The following is a 12,740-nucleotide window of genomic DNA, read 5'->3' as shown; positions in this document are numbered from 1 at the left end:
TATATATATATATATATATATATATATATACACGCTAACCTTTCAGCAACATTCGCATTCAGAAGTTTTTTAAGAACGCAGACCACCTGCCTAACGCCTGAGTCGAGGCAGGCTGGCGATCACCTCATAACCACTGGTTGCTGGAAGTTGCCAGGAGGTTGCCAATCGGTCTTTAGACCTGTGTGTCCCTCTCTTTGTTTGTTACAAGTAGCTGATATATTTATCCAGTTCCACAACCCGACGTCCATCTTTTATTTAAAATCTATGAAATTAAACCAGCACAGCTTCACATAATGTTGTACAGAACTGACTGTGTTTGTGTGCTTAATCACACCACTCAGTTTACGTTAGCTGTATTAAAATAAATATATGGACTCCTGATGTAAACGGTGTATTGCTCTTTCTCTGGTCGACATTTAGAGGTTGGTTTAGGGTTACATGGTGCTGCGCTCCTCCTGAGTATCCAATAGATCCGCACCCACATGCAGAAGCACATTATTACAGCTTAAGTCAGCTGAGTAAACTGTAAACTGCTGTTTGTAAGTGCTACTAGACTATCTCAAAATTGCATATTTTGTTCGAGAACCTGCTGTTTATTTTGTTTTGCTTCTTGTGAAAATGGTCTTCTATTGGGTTCTTACGTTTTTGTTCTTTAAGGTGGCTAAAGCTTTGGTCTCTGCTCCGTCCTAAGCAACAGCTGTTGCAGCCTTACAATACCACAAAGGCCTCAGTGTGGCATTGACTGAGCCACCTGCCCTGTCTCTTTGTCCACAGTAATACTGTAATCTGTGGCTCTCCTCCTTCTCCTCCTCCTCCTCTCCTCCATTATCCTGCTCCATCTCGCCTTGGCGGCTGTGTTAACACCAATACTGTTGACTGACCTATTTTGGTATTGCGCTTCACACCGCTGCATGTGGATGAATAGCGTTTTACAGCGCGGGGAATGGTCGACAGATAATACGCTGATGGTGTGGTAGTTTTGCAAATTCAGAGTTGCCACATTCCCGTCCCTGCCTTGTCTTCTTTACCTTTCCTCCCTCCAACAATAAATACCATTCTTCCTCCTCCATAGTGTTGTCATTTCCTGTCTTTGCATTTACAGCTCTGCATTTAAGCAGCGGCTGATATGGTGAGCGTGCCATGTCTTTACCTTAAATAGCACTCCAGTGTAACACGTGTGCCATGAACACTCCTCTTCGACATTAGGTCACCTTTTTTTTTTTTTTTTTTTTTACTGCAGTGCAAATTTAAATCGTCTCTTTGTGCTGGTGTGTGAATATTTGTCTGACTTTAGACCATTTCTGAGTTCATATGTCTTTGTTTTTTCTTTTTGTTCTTTTAATGTCTGCAGGATTTTAAGGTTTCTCCTCGCAATGAGAGGATGTCTCAGAGTGAGAGAGGTGAGAACAGACATGGCCTGCCGTCCACTGAGGACCACCTCAGCAGTGATTCTGAGGGTAGGCATCCCTGAAAAAGTCTGTTTAATGCCTATCTGTGTTTTGCCAAGTTGTTGTTGTAATGAGACCAACATTTGTTACGCTGCCCTGATAGCTTATTATATCATTATGGTACCCATCCATTTATCTTTGTCATTATATTCAAATATTTTATTTTATTTGATTGAGTCATATCATTTTATTAAAATTAGCATTTTTTTCTCCATGGAAGTAGCATGCAGTATAACCTGTTTAGATTGACCTAGATTAGATTGGGTGGCTTTAGCTCGGACGGTAAAATAGGTCATTTGCTAATCAGAAAGTTGGAGTTTTGCTCCAGTCTGCAAGACACTGGACCCTAAGTTGCTTTTTGATGCGTTCATCAGAGTGTGAAAGTGTGTGAATGCTACATAGAAAGTGTTTAAGTTAAAAAAGTGCTTGTATAAATGTGTATGAATGTGTGAATGAGGTATGTTGTGTAAAGTGGTTTGAGTGCTTAAGTAGAGTAGAAAGGTGTTATAGAAGAAGTCAAGTCAAGTCAACTTTATTTGTCAATTCTGCCACATGTACAGGACATACAGAGAATAGAAATTTCGTTACTCTCAAACCCTAGATGAACCAGTCCATTTACCATTTAACAGATTGCTAGCAGGCATGAGAACGCTAGAGAAGCCACAAAGTGAACACTGAAGAAGTTTCTTTGAAGTCAATTCAGGTTTTTTACATAGCACCAAAACACCTCAAGGCACTTTGTGCTTATTTGCAAGGAGTCACCACAAGAGATATTAGATTTGGCAGATTTTTTGCACCAATGTAACCTCTGATGCAAACTCTAAAAGATTAATGTCTCCTTCTGAACTCTAATCAGGAACCTTCCACATGTTAGGCATATGCCTATATCATTACACTATAGAGCTAATCGACACAGCAAGTGCTAACTTTAATTTTAGCACTAAAAGGTGCTAATTACCTAGTGTGACTTTAACTTGAATTCTGGCTCCCTTTTGTCCAAGCTAATAGTCTGCAATACTGCCCATTAAATTACCTGTTTTATCGCTCCCCTAAGCGCCACTGTCAAAATCTAGCTAGCTAAATGCTCATCTGCATTGCCTAGAAGCAACCAGGCAAGCTCATGTATGCAAGCTAATATTAGCTTACTTCCATATTGGAAAAATACTAATCAAAGGCATTACTGTCACTCAGATGTTGATCTCGGTAAAGCAACCACTTGGCTAAATCAGGAGAGCCTGTTTAATGTTGTTTGTTTCTGGGAAATAGCACGATTAGCAGAAATGTTTTCTTCCAAACATGCTTTATTAATGTGCCATCAGAATATGGCACAGACATTTAAAGATGAAAATACAATATCCAAGACCTTCAGATTTAGCTTCATCAAAGTAATAACCTTATCTTTGTAAAGCTTAGTAACTCCTGTCTTTGGTTTAAACGTCAGGATGGAGAATGTGAATCATATGAAATTGGATGTTTGTGGGTGAAGAGAAACTTTCACCAATTTTAGTGTTGCAAGAAAAAAAGGTTAATATTCAGACATGCACCACTTACAGCAAGAAACAAATAGCTATTCCTCTATATATTTGTAACATATTTACAAGCCAGCCTGTACCCTTGTTTACTGTAGGTACCCTGAACGTTTCGGTCCCAGGCGGCTACGCTGAGGCACGGCCGCCTCCCTCCTCAGGCCACATAAAGAGACCCATGAATGCCTTTATGGTGTGGGCCAAGGACGAGCGCAGGAGGATCCTGCAAACTTACCCTGACATGCACAACTCCTCCATCAGCAAGATCCTGGGTGAGAGCAGCAGTGGTTAGGGGTGGGTTTATGTCTCTATTCTGAGACCCTGCCTGGCACATGTGAGGCAGTAAAGACCCACCTGCTTCTTCTCACACACACACACACACACACACACACACACACACACACACACACACACACACACACACACACACACACACACACAGGGATGAATCCCTTTCCCTCAAACAAACATTTACATTCCTTTGTATTGTAGAGAGTTTGTGTGTCTATCTTTCACACAGACACACATAAAAACCACTAATTTGCTTAAATACATAGTACTGATTACTTGCCTAATACTTATCTTTCAATGCAAAAAACACAGTTTTGACCACAACCCTAAACATGCTGCTTTTTGACCTTGAATTATTTCAAAGTGTTTGCTTTTGAATAACCTTTATGGAAGCATCAGGTAGTTTGTGGCACAGAAACTAATAGGTAATTCTGCCTATCACCATATACTATGAGTTAGCTTTAACCAGTCAGATTCAATTCAATTTTATTTATATAGCGCCAAATCACAACAAAAGTCGTCTCAAGGCGCTTTATATCAGTGAATGTGAGAGAGCGTGATCGAGATAGTTAGTTAAAAAACGAAACGGGAAAGAAAACACGAAGAAACGGGGCTTTGCATATCATGAGATTTAGATGTGTGGATCTTTTTGAGGGCAGCATCAGTGCAGTCTCCATTCACTACAATTTGATTTATGTTCTCTGTAAAGAGAGACTCAGAGTATTTTAACAGGTTAAAAATACTCTGAGTGTTAAAAATTAGGGGCATGACTAAGTCAAGTCTGAACACAAACGCATATTTTTAGAAATGAAGTGAAAGAATGGTTAGAAAGGAAAGATGAGATTCTTTGGAACTTGCTGGGGAATCAGCAGCTTTTTAGGTTTTCTTCAGTCTTGAGGTAATCCTTTGAGAGTTACCAGTAAATGCAGTGATAAATAAACTTTCCAAAATGTAAAGGAACACGTGTATGACGTCTGAGTCTAGGTCATCAGCATAGACTAACCCTTTATTTTGGGTGATGGCCCAAAAATGTGAACGTGTCAGTTAGAGTAAATTTCTTTTTCACTTTATTGCCAATAATTGGGAGAATAAAGTAATAGGCAAAAATGACACATTCTGGTAGTCTGATGTTAGTGTTGGGCTCATCACCAGTGATGAATTAGACTGCAGAGGTACCAGAATTAACGGCCTGAATCTTTCGCCAATTTTACTTTCTCTTCTTAAGAAAGACTTAAAAATAGTGGCACTAATGTCCCCCACTGTGACGAACCAAAAAAGAAAATTGCTGTATTTAGGTAGGACTGTAAAACCCCGATAACTAAACCTCATAATTAAGAGATATTTTTTCTAATATCCAGAAGGAGGGCTACTGCAGCCTCTTTTTGGTTATATTTTGATGTTAACACTGTAGCAGCGTCCTTGGGAAGACTCAAATAGGAAAAGAGCTATCATCTAAGATAAGTGAATGTTGATGGGAGTTTAAAGGTGCATAAAAAATGAATAAAATCTGCTTGAAACTTTTTGTCGAAATCTGAATGAATGAGAACAAAAATGAAACCACGTGGGCCCGACAAGCATTTTAAGCTTCCTCTCTTGCATAACCATTCTGTTAATGGATTAACAAAAGGAGGATCCGAATGAAGGACAATGCAAACCGGATACCAAACAAAAGGGCAAGCTTTCAGCAGCTTACTTAAACTTACAGCAGAGAACAATGAGGGGGAAGAAAACTCCAAGGTTGGGTTAATCGAGAAACGGGAATCCAGGAGAGTAAACAGATGGAAAAACTGAAAGAGTGACAAAAAGACTGAAGGTGAGACGGGATAAATAAACAGGGATCTAATTGGGAACAGGTGGGACAATGAGGGCAGGGCTGATGATTACAAAGGAGGGGAGACAAAAAGGAAGTAAAATAACAAAAGGTGTGCAAGGAAAGATAATTACCAAAGTAAGACAACATGTAGATGCAGGCAGAGTAGCACATAAAACACGGGACAAATGCTTCAAAAACCCCACAAGAAATGAAACATGGCGAGCCATGACAGCTTCTGCTGCTGGAGAACATGAACTCACTCCTTTGTGTTGATGCGTCTTTGTCTGTAGGCTCGCGGTGGAAAGCCATGTCTAACCAGGAGAAGCAGCCTTACTACGAAGAGCAGGCGAGGCTGAGCAGGCAGCATCTGGAGCGCTACCCCGATTACAAATACAAACCCCGACCCAAACGGACCTGCATAGTGGAGGGACGGCGGCTGCGGGTGGGCGAGTACAAGGCCATGATGAAGAGCCGCCGGCAGGAACAGAGAGGGACCTACGGGCACAGGTAGAGTCTGAGCAGCTTTGAGAAACAACTTGCGAAAGAATTTGTCCCTGGCAGAAAAACACTGACAATTCAATCCCCTGACAAGAGTTTGTGCTGCACCTCCACACACTGGAGACAATGCTTGCAGCTCTCAAAGCCCCCCCTTTTTATCCTCCTTTATTCTTGAAGACACAAACAAAAGTGGAGTACTGCAACTGCAGCTGGGCTGTTCACTGTGTCCTCGACAATGAATAGAATCCCTCTCTATTGGTCCCTCTAACTCCTTCTAGTTAAGCTGGAGGAGTTGGAGGCTGGAAATGTTAACAGTGGTTGTTTTGGAGTGCTTTTCTGTTTCACTCTTGTTTGTCTTTGCTTTAGCACATGTAGCCTCTATTAGGCTCTTTATAGAAACAAAACATCAATATCAGGGTGTCACACTGGCCTAAAGCTTCAATCCTGTTTCTTTCATATTGAAGACACTGGTAGACTGACTGGCTCGTATACTTATGAAGGAGAACAATACCGGCCTAATGTGCCATTGGGTTTTACCATTTTAGCGTTAAAACAGCTCTAACCTGTTGAGGCCTGGGCTCCAACAGGACCTTTAAAGGTGCTCTGTGGTGTCACGCACCAAGATACCAGCAACAGAACCCTTAACTCCTGTAAACGGAGAGGTGGAGTTGCTGCGGATCAGACTTGTTCGAGCACTTACCCTTAGACTCGGTTGCTGGTTTAGGATCTGTTGACAAGTATTCGGCATGGCCGAATGGGAGCGCTCCGGGAGCCTTGCCCGCTCGGAGATGATCCAAAACAACGATCTGATATTTGTCAAAATTTTTTAAACCATTAAAGGTGGTTTATTAAAACATAGATTACAAAAAACAACTTACTGCCATGAAGCGTGACTACAGACGCTTCACCCAATCAGCGCTTGTGATGTTGAAACAGATCGGCTGCCATGGCAGCAAAACATACACACACGCATACAAACAACACAGACGTGAAAATGTAACGTCCAGTTTTAAAATATATGCATTTTACACTCTGGTGTTACAGCTCTCATGATATTGTAATCTGTGTTTATATATACTGCCTGCTTAGCACTACCTAAAAAACCAAAGCTAAGCTAACTCTTAGCTAAACAACACTAAACATATTTGGTTTGGAGGGGGATTAGCACAAATATCTAGCTTTAGCTAATAAATTAAACACTCTACTTTTTGATGTTTAGCTGGTTGGTGAATGGTTGCTGCCAATCACTATCTAACTGATTGCCAAGCCCCATTCACACAGGACTAGAGACCTGCCACTAACACCAGTAACCACCGTTTCCTAAGGGATACTGTGTCAATCCGGTTGTTCAGTGATGACGCGACGAATCCTACTTCCGGGTCTAAAGTAGTCTGCGTTTAATATGGCTTTTGTGTTGTTAACATGTTTAATGTTATGTATTTTCTTCTATTTGATCTCAAAAAGCTCCTAAAACAGTCAGTGATCCCTGTTGACCTCCCTCGGCTTTTATTACCACTAATCATTTATTTAAGCTCAGTTTTTAAAACCTTAGGATGTAACTACAGCCCAGCCCATGCAGCAGTATATGAATGACTAACCTCATATTGTGGATGGATTATCTAAGTTGTTCTCCTGGCTGAAGTTTGGTCCTTTTACAGCATCCTGCCATGCAATTACATTTGTTCCTGATCACCGAGAACACTCACGTTAACTTTTATCGAGTGGAAAAAAAGTTAGCTTGTTTATATTATGCTAACATAGCTGTGTCGCTAGCGGTCACGTAGCACATCAGCTATATACCAGCTAGCCCAACTTCAGTAACCCTACAAACGTCACTGCTGTTTAGTTTTCTGTCTTCATTTATGCTGAAAGTGATAACAGAGCTGTACGTTTTAATTTGTTTCCAAAACCCCGCAGTCAGGACATGCTATATTGTATTTAGATAGAAGCTAGCGAGCTAACTCCCTGCTAACTTCTAACTCCGTTAAATGTCATAAATTCCGTTTTCATGGATGCCTGGATGTTAAACTCAATTGTTACACCTGGTAGAGCAGAACGCTGATCATTTTATTAAAGATGAAAGACTTTAGACAGTTTTTCAACTCTCAGTAATGCCATAGTGATCGTTTGATATATGGACCTGCAGCGGAGTTTAGGTCCAGACACGGCTAGTGACGTCAGACTGAACAACCGGATATCAGCATTTTAAAGCCCTTGATTAACTTTTTCATTGACAATAAATGCCTCAGAATATCTGAATATACGTGTCACTTCCTGTCTTTGCAGTCAAACGGAGCCACAGCAGATCCATTACCCCCACAGTGATGGCCAGTACCCGGGGGGTAGCAGCTCGGTCTCTGTCGCTACCATGCCTTTTCACCCCGCGCTACTGGAGCATTACCTGCCGCAAGTCCCGCCCATCCCTCGCAGAGCTGAGGGACAGACCACACCCACCTCTCTGCCTAGGGAGAGAGAGCGGGAACGCAAGAGGGAGCGACCGCCATACAGCGAAGGAGAGGAAAGTGATGGGGGAGAGAGGAGTGAGGGGGAACTGGTGCTCCTAACGGACTAAAGAAAGGCAACTGGTAGAGGAGCCAGGAAAAGGAAAATTAAAGATGAGGGATAGGATGAGAGGGGAGGGTAGCTGAGGTGGGCGGGTTGCTCTTTGATGAATGACAGTCAGAGAGGAGGAATGGAGGATGAACTAAAGAAATGGTGAGGGAGTGTGTGAATGGGGGAATAAAAAAGTAAATGTCATACTCACCCCGTTGTAAATTAGCCTATTCTCCAGTAAAACCTCGCCTACACAAACGCATAAAGGCAAGCTTTTATCATTTCCCGTTACACGTATCATGTCATCACATGCTTTGTGTCAAAACTTTGGAGTTATATTTATGAAGGTTTAACATTTAATCCCTTCTGCTTCTTGTTTTCTCCCCATGTTGACTTATGGCAAACAAAATGCCCCCACAGGGACTGGAATTAAAGCAGATTGATTAAAAGTTCAGCAGAGTACCTGTTTCCTCCTGTCAGACAGCTGAGGATCAGCCACTCTGGGGTTCAGTATGTCAGCTTTGCCACCTGCTGGAGAAGAGTGGTTATTACTACTGTTGCCACACATCCTATTTAAGTTACACCACAAATCAAACTGGAGGGATAAAATAATTTGGTGATTAAAGGTGCATTTCAGCAGTTTTAGTACTGTGTGCTTAACGAGATTAAAAAAATAATGGTCATATTCAGTAACAGTTGCCTCGGGCCATAGGATGGTTCAAGACGGAAAAAAATATATCCTATATGCACACTGCCACTTAAATGTGTGTGCGTTTGTAACTCAGGCTTTATGTTAGAAATGTTCAGTCTTTAAGCTCATCACTGCACACAAATGTGAGGCACTAAAAGTAAAGGGTAAACAGCCTGCAGGGGGCTGAAACAGCAGGTAGGGCAGCAGCAGTATTAACATGTCAGGGGGAGAGATTCAGTCATCTGGCCAGCAGACGCTGCTGCTACCTTCCCTGAGTCTGTGCAGTGAGCGTTGAGAGTGCTAACTCTCTCTCTCTGACTTAGTCTAGCTAACGACAAAAAGCACAGATTGTGTTTGGCACACTCTTATTCTGCATTTGCACCAGTTGGAGAGTTAGCATTAAAGGTTTATCTCAACAATCCTTCTCCCCAAATTTGCATGATCCATGTTCGATCTGAGCTATCAGCCTTTCTACACATCCAATTGGCAGTTGTTGCCGATCTACAAGTCACTTTGCAACTCACCTTTCCACAGGATTCTCCTTATATACTGAATCTGAACTAATCCATTGTCATGTCTGCCGCTCTGTTGTGCACAGGGCCCTCCCATCTCTGGCTTTCTATGTATGGAGTGGAAGGGCATCCCAGAATAGTGACATGCCATATATAAATATATATACGACAATCTTTTCTGTGTATAGATTTATATAGCACCAGCCAAAAGCAAAGCTAGCTTTGAGCTGATAAAGCAGGACTTCATTCAGGGTAGTTCAGGACGTGCTTTTTTCAAAAGTCTTTTTCTGGTCGGACAGGCCTTGTTGCCCAAAAGTAACGTACAATTAATCAACACTGCAACCTCACCATCATCCTCCCACATCTCACTGTTAGTTTGAGCCATGCTGCTGTCATCGTGTGTCCATCAGTGCCCTCTCCACAGCATGGTGGGTTAACTTCAGCCTATCCTATTTTTTTATACCTCTGTTTGCTTCTTTGCATGTTTACTGGATGTCGTGTTGAACACCTCGTATCTGTGTATCCAAATGTCTGCTGTGTTTTTCTTCTGAGATGCAGCCTCTCGCAGCATTATTATTATTATTATCATTATTATCACTATGCTTTTTTTTAATCTTTAAAAATGTTTGTCAATTTCATCTAAAAAGGCTAAAGTATTCCTTTCATCATCTTTTACGTTCCTGTTCCTGTAACAGAGAGGCAGATCATCCCCAAAACTGTGAGGCTGTGTCCCTAATCACTGCTTCTCTCCTGCCTTAGATCTGTTATACACAGCAGTCAGCAGCAGGTTTTTGGACAACTGACCTTCATTTTGCATTGTTGAGTAGTGCAATGCCATTTAACACACACTCATACACATATGTGTGTGTGTGTGTGTGTGATGTAAACTGAGAGTGCAGTATAGAGTAATTAGGGAGTGGTTTTGGACACAGCCTGTGCCTCAGATTGGAGAGAGAGCTGTTGTTTATTGGTACAAAACCCCCATTTCCTTATGATGGGAACAAATGTTTATCTATAAAAATTTATATATAATATTACCCAAAGCAAAAGGAAGGTAGATTTAGCAATGAGAACTCCAGACACCATAATCATCCCTGCGTCCTTAGTATCATTTACTCCTCGTAAGCACTTACTAGTGTGTATTCTTTAGCAAGTTTAACATGCTGAAAAAGCAAAACTTGGTTTTTTGCAGTTAGTCTGCATGTAAAAGATGGACTGGGACTTTACCCATTTGTTTTGCACTTGTGACTGATGCCATGTTATTTCTTTTAAATTAGTAATTAGCTAATGCTGGCAAGCTTGGCTAGCAAGTTACAAATATGGACAGGTGTAACTGACTGCTTAACACTGCCAATTAGGTTTTTTTAGGCAACCCCCCCCAAAAAAAAAAAACAAACAAAAAAAAACAAAAAACAATGCCAATTCGTGCAGAAGACAAAAAAATACTAGGAACACTCACCAAAATGGAAGGACAGACTTCCACATGTCAGGCTGTACCATAGATCACATCTATGGTATACTATTTGTTATATACTTAAGTTAAAAGGATAAAAGAAACAAACATGGTTTAGTGAGGGAGTGTGTGAATGGGGGAATAAAAAAGTAAATGTCATACTCACCCCGTTGTAAATTAGCCTATTCTCCAGTAAAACCTCGCCTACACAAACGCATAAAGGCAAGCTTTTATCATTTCCCGTTACACGTATCATGTCATCACATGCTTTGTGTCAAAACTTTGAATTAAGTGGCTTCATGTCAATCAGTGTGGCCATACCCCAAACTTATTTCCTTTGTAATGCTAGTAATTTGGGTCTTTTAATGTGAAAGCATGTGGACTGACTTGCTTTTGGAGAAATGCTAACAGTAGCAGCTTTGCATACTCCCTCTATTCCTAAATCAACAGACTGAAGACAAATCTGTCTTTTTTTTTTTTTTTAATACCTTAAACCAGCGGTCTCCAACCTTTTTTGCGCCACGGACCGGTTTATGCCCGACAATATTTTCATGGACCGGCCTTTAAGGTGTCGCGGATAAATACAACAAAATAAAACTAGTACCGGTACCGAAAAAAAGAAGATTTATTCATAACACACGTGAAAAGACCCAGGAAAACTGAGCTAACGATAAAAACGATGACAAAATAACGCTGTAAACCGATTAAAAACCCTGAAAACCATACATTTCACACCTGAGCCTCAACTCTCGCGGCCCGGTACCAAACGACTCACGGACCGGTACCGGTCCGAGGCCCGGGGGTTGGGGACCGCTGCCTTAAACCCTTAACTTTTTAAGTAGCAGTAGTAAAGGTTAGTAAAGATTTTTTAACAGATGAGTAGAATAGAATGCGTTATAAATGTAGCAGCTCTATTCTTTGATCCACTGAATAAACTAAAGCTCGAAATAGACTTGCTACTTCCTGGAAACATGCCAGGAAGTAGCAAGACCCAAGGATAATTTAACTTTTAGACCCAAGGATAATTTTGGTGCCTTTGTTCTCATCATTCAGTGACCTTGTTGACTGAACATAAAGTTTGTGCGACTGGCTCAATCCTTCATTGGCTGACTGCAAAGTTGACAAATCAAAGTGGCAGACCTCCTTGGGGTTGGGGCTCGTTGTAAGGATGCTGGCTTTTGTGTACAGAGATGGATATCAATGACATGTTTAAAATGTTTATCCTATTTTAGTGAGACGTGATGAGGAGTCACCTGTCGTTAACCCCTGCTGATGTAAATATAGAAAGAGACTTTATTTTGTTTATAAGAGCTTGTGTAATTTAAAGGTGTACATTTCTCTATGTTTTCACAGTTTTGTGCTTTTTTTGTTGTTGTTTTTTCAAAAGATATTAAAATTGCTTGTGTTAATTGTGTCTGGTGTGACTTTTTTTAAACATTTATTTATTTATATATATATATATATATATATATATATATATATATATATATATATATATATATATATATATATACATAACCGAAGGTCGGACAGTCCTGATCCCCAAGGACCCCAAGAAGGGACCGGTCCCCTCCAACTACCGACCAATAACCTGCCTCAGTACTACATGGAAGCTCCTGTCAGGCATCATATCGGCTAAGATGAACAGGCACATGCATGGGTCAATACATGAGCAGGACACAGAAAGGAATTGGCAAGAATACCAGAGGCGCAAAACACCAGCTACTGGTAGACAGAGCAGTCAGCCGAGATTGCAAGACCAGACTGACCAACCTGTGCACTGCCTGGATTGATTACAAGAAGGCCTATGACTCAATGCCCCACAGCTGGATACTGGAATGCCTAGAATTGTACAAGATCAATGGGACCCTAAGAGCCTTCATCAGGAACTCAATGGGGATGTGGCGTACAACACTAGAGGCCAACTCCAAGCCCATAGCACAAGTCACCATCAA

General features: G+C 41.2%; 1 protein-coding gene across 4 annotated transcripts in view; it reads left to right on the top strand.

The window, feature by feature from the left end:
• The window catches only part of sox13 (SRY-box transcription factor 13), a 51,988-nt gene extending 39,794 nt beyond the window's left edge, over window positions 1-12,194 (top strand). For all 4 annotated transcript variants that reach the window (XM_086291276.1, XM_086291273.1, XM_086291274.1 and 1 more), the window contains exons 11-14: window positions 1,352-1,457; window positions 3,076-3,246; window positions 5,369-5,585; window positions 7,863-12,194. In XM_086291276.1, the coding sequence (XP_086147402.1) occupies window positions 1,352-1,457; window positions 3,076-3,246; window positions 5,369-5,585; window positions 7,863-8,148 (780 nt within the window). In that variant the 3' untranslated portion in view covers window positions 8,149-12,194. The remainder of the gene's footprint in view (window positions 1-1,351; window positions 1,458-3,075; window positions 3,247-5,368; window positions 5,586-7,862) is intronic.
• The last annotated feature ends 546 nt before the right edge of the window (window positions 12,195-12,740 follow it).

Source organism: Aulonocara sp. 'chitande type north' Nkhata Bay, linkage group LG5 (assembly GCF_057382095.1).
Source record: "Aulonocara sp. 'chitande type north' Nkhata Bay isolate Kocher_YH1m ecotype deep benthic linkage group LG5, A_spYH_male_GT1.1, whole genome shotgun sequence".
In the NCBI taxonomy this organism is placed as follows: domain Eukaryota; kingdom Metazoa; phylum Chordata; class Actinopteri; order Cichliformes; family Cichlidae; genus Aulonocara; species Aulonocara sp. 'chitande type north' Nkhata Bay.
Note: the sequence above shows the minus strand (reverse complement) of the source record. Positions and strands in the feature narration are given on the sequence as shown.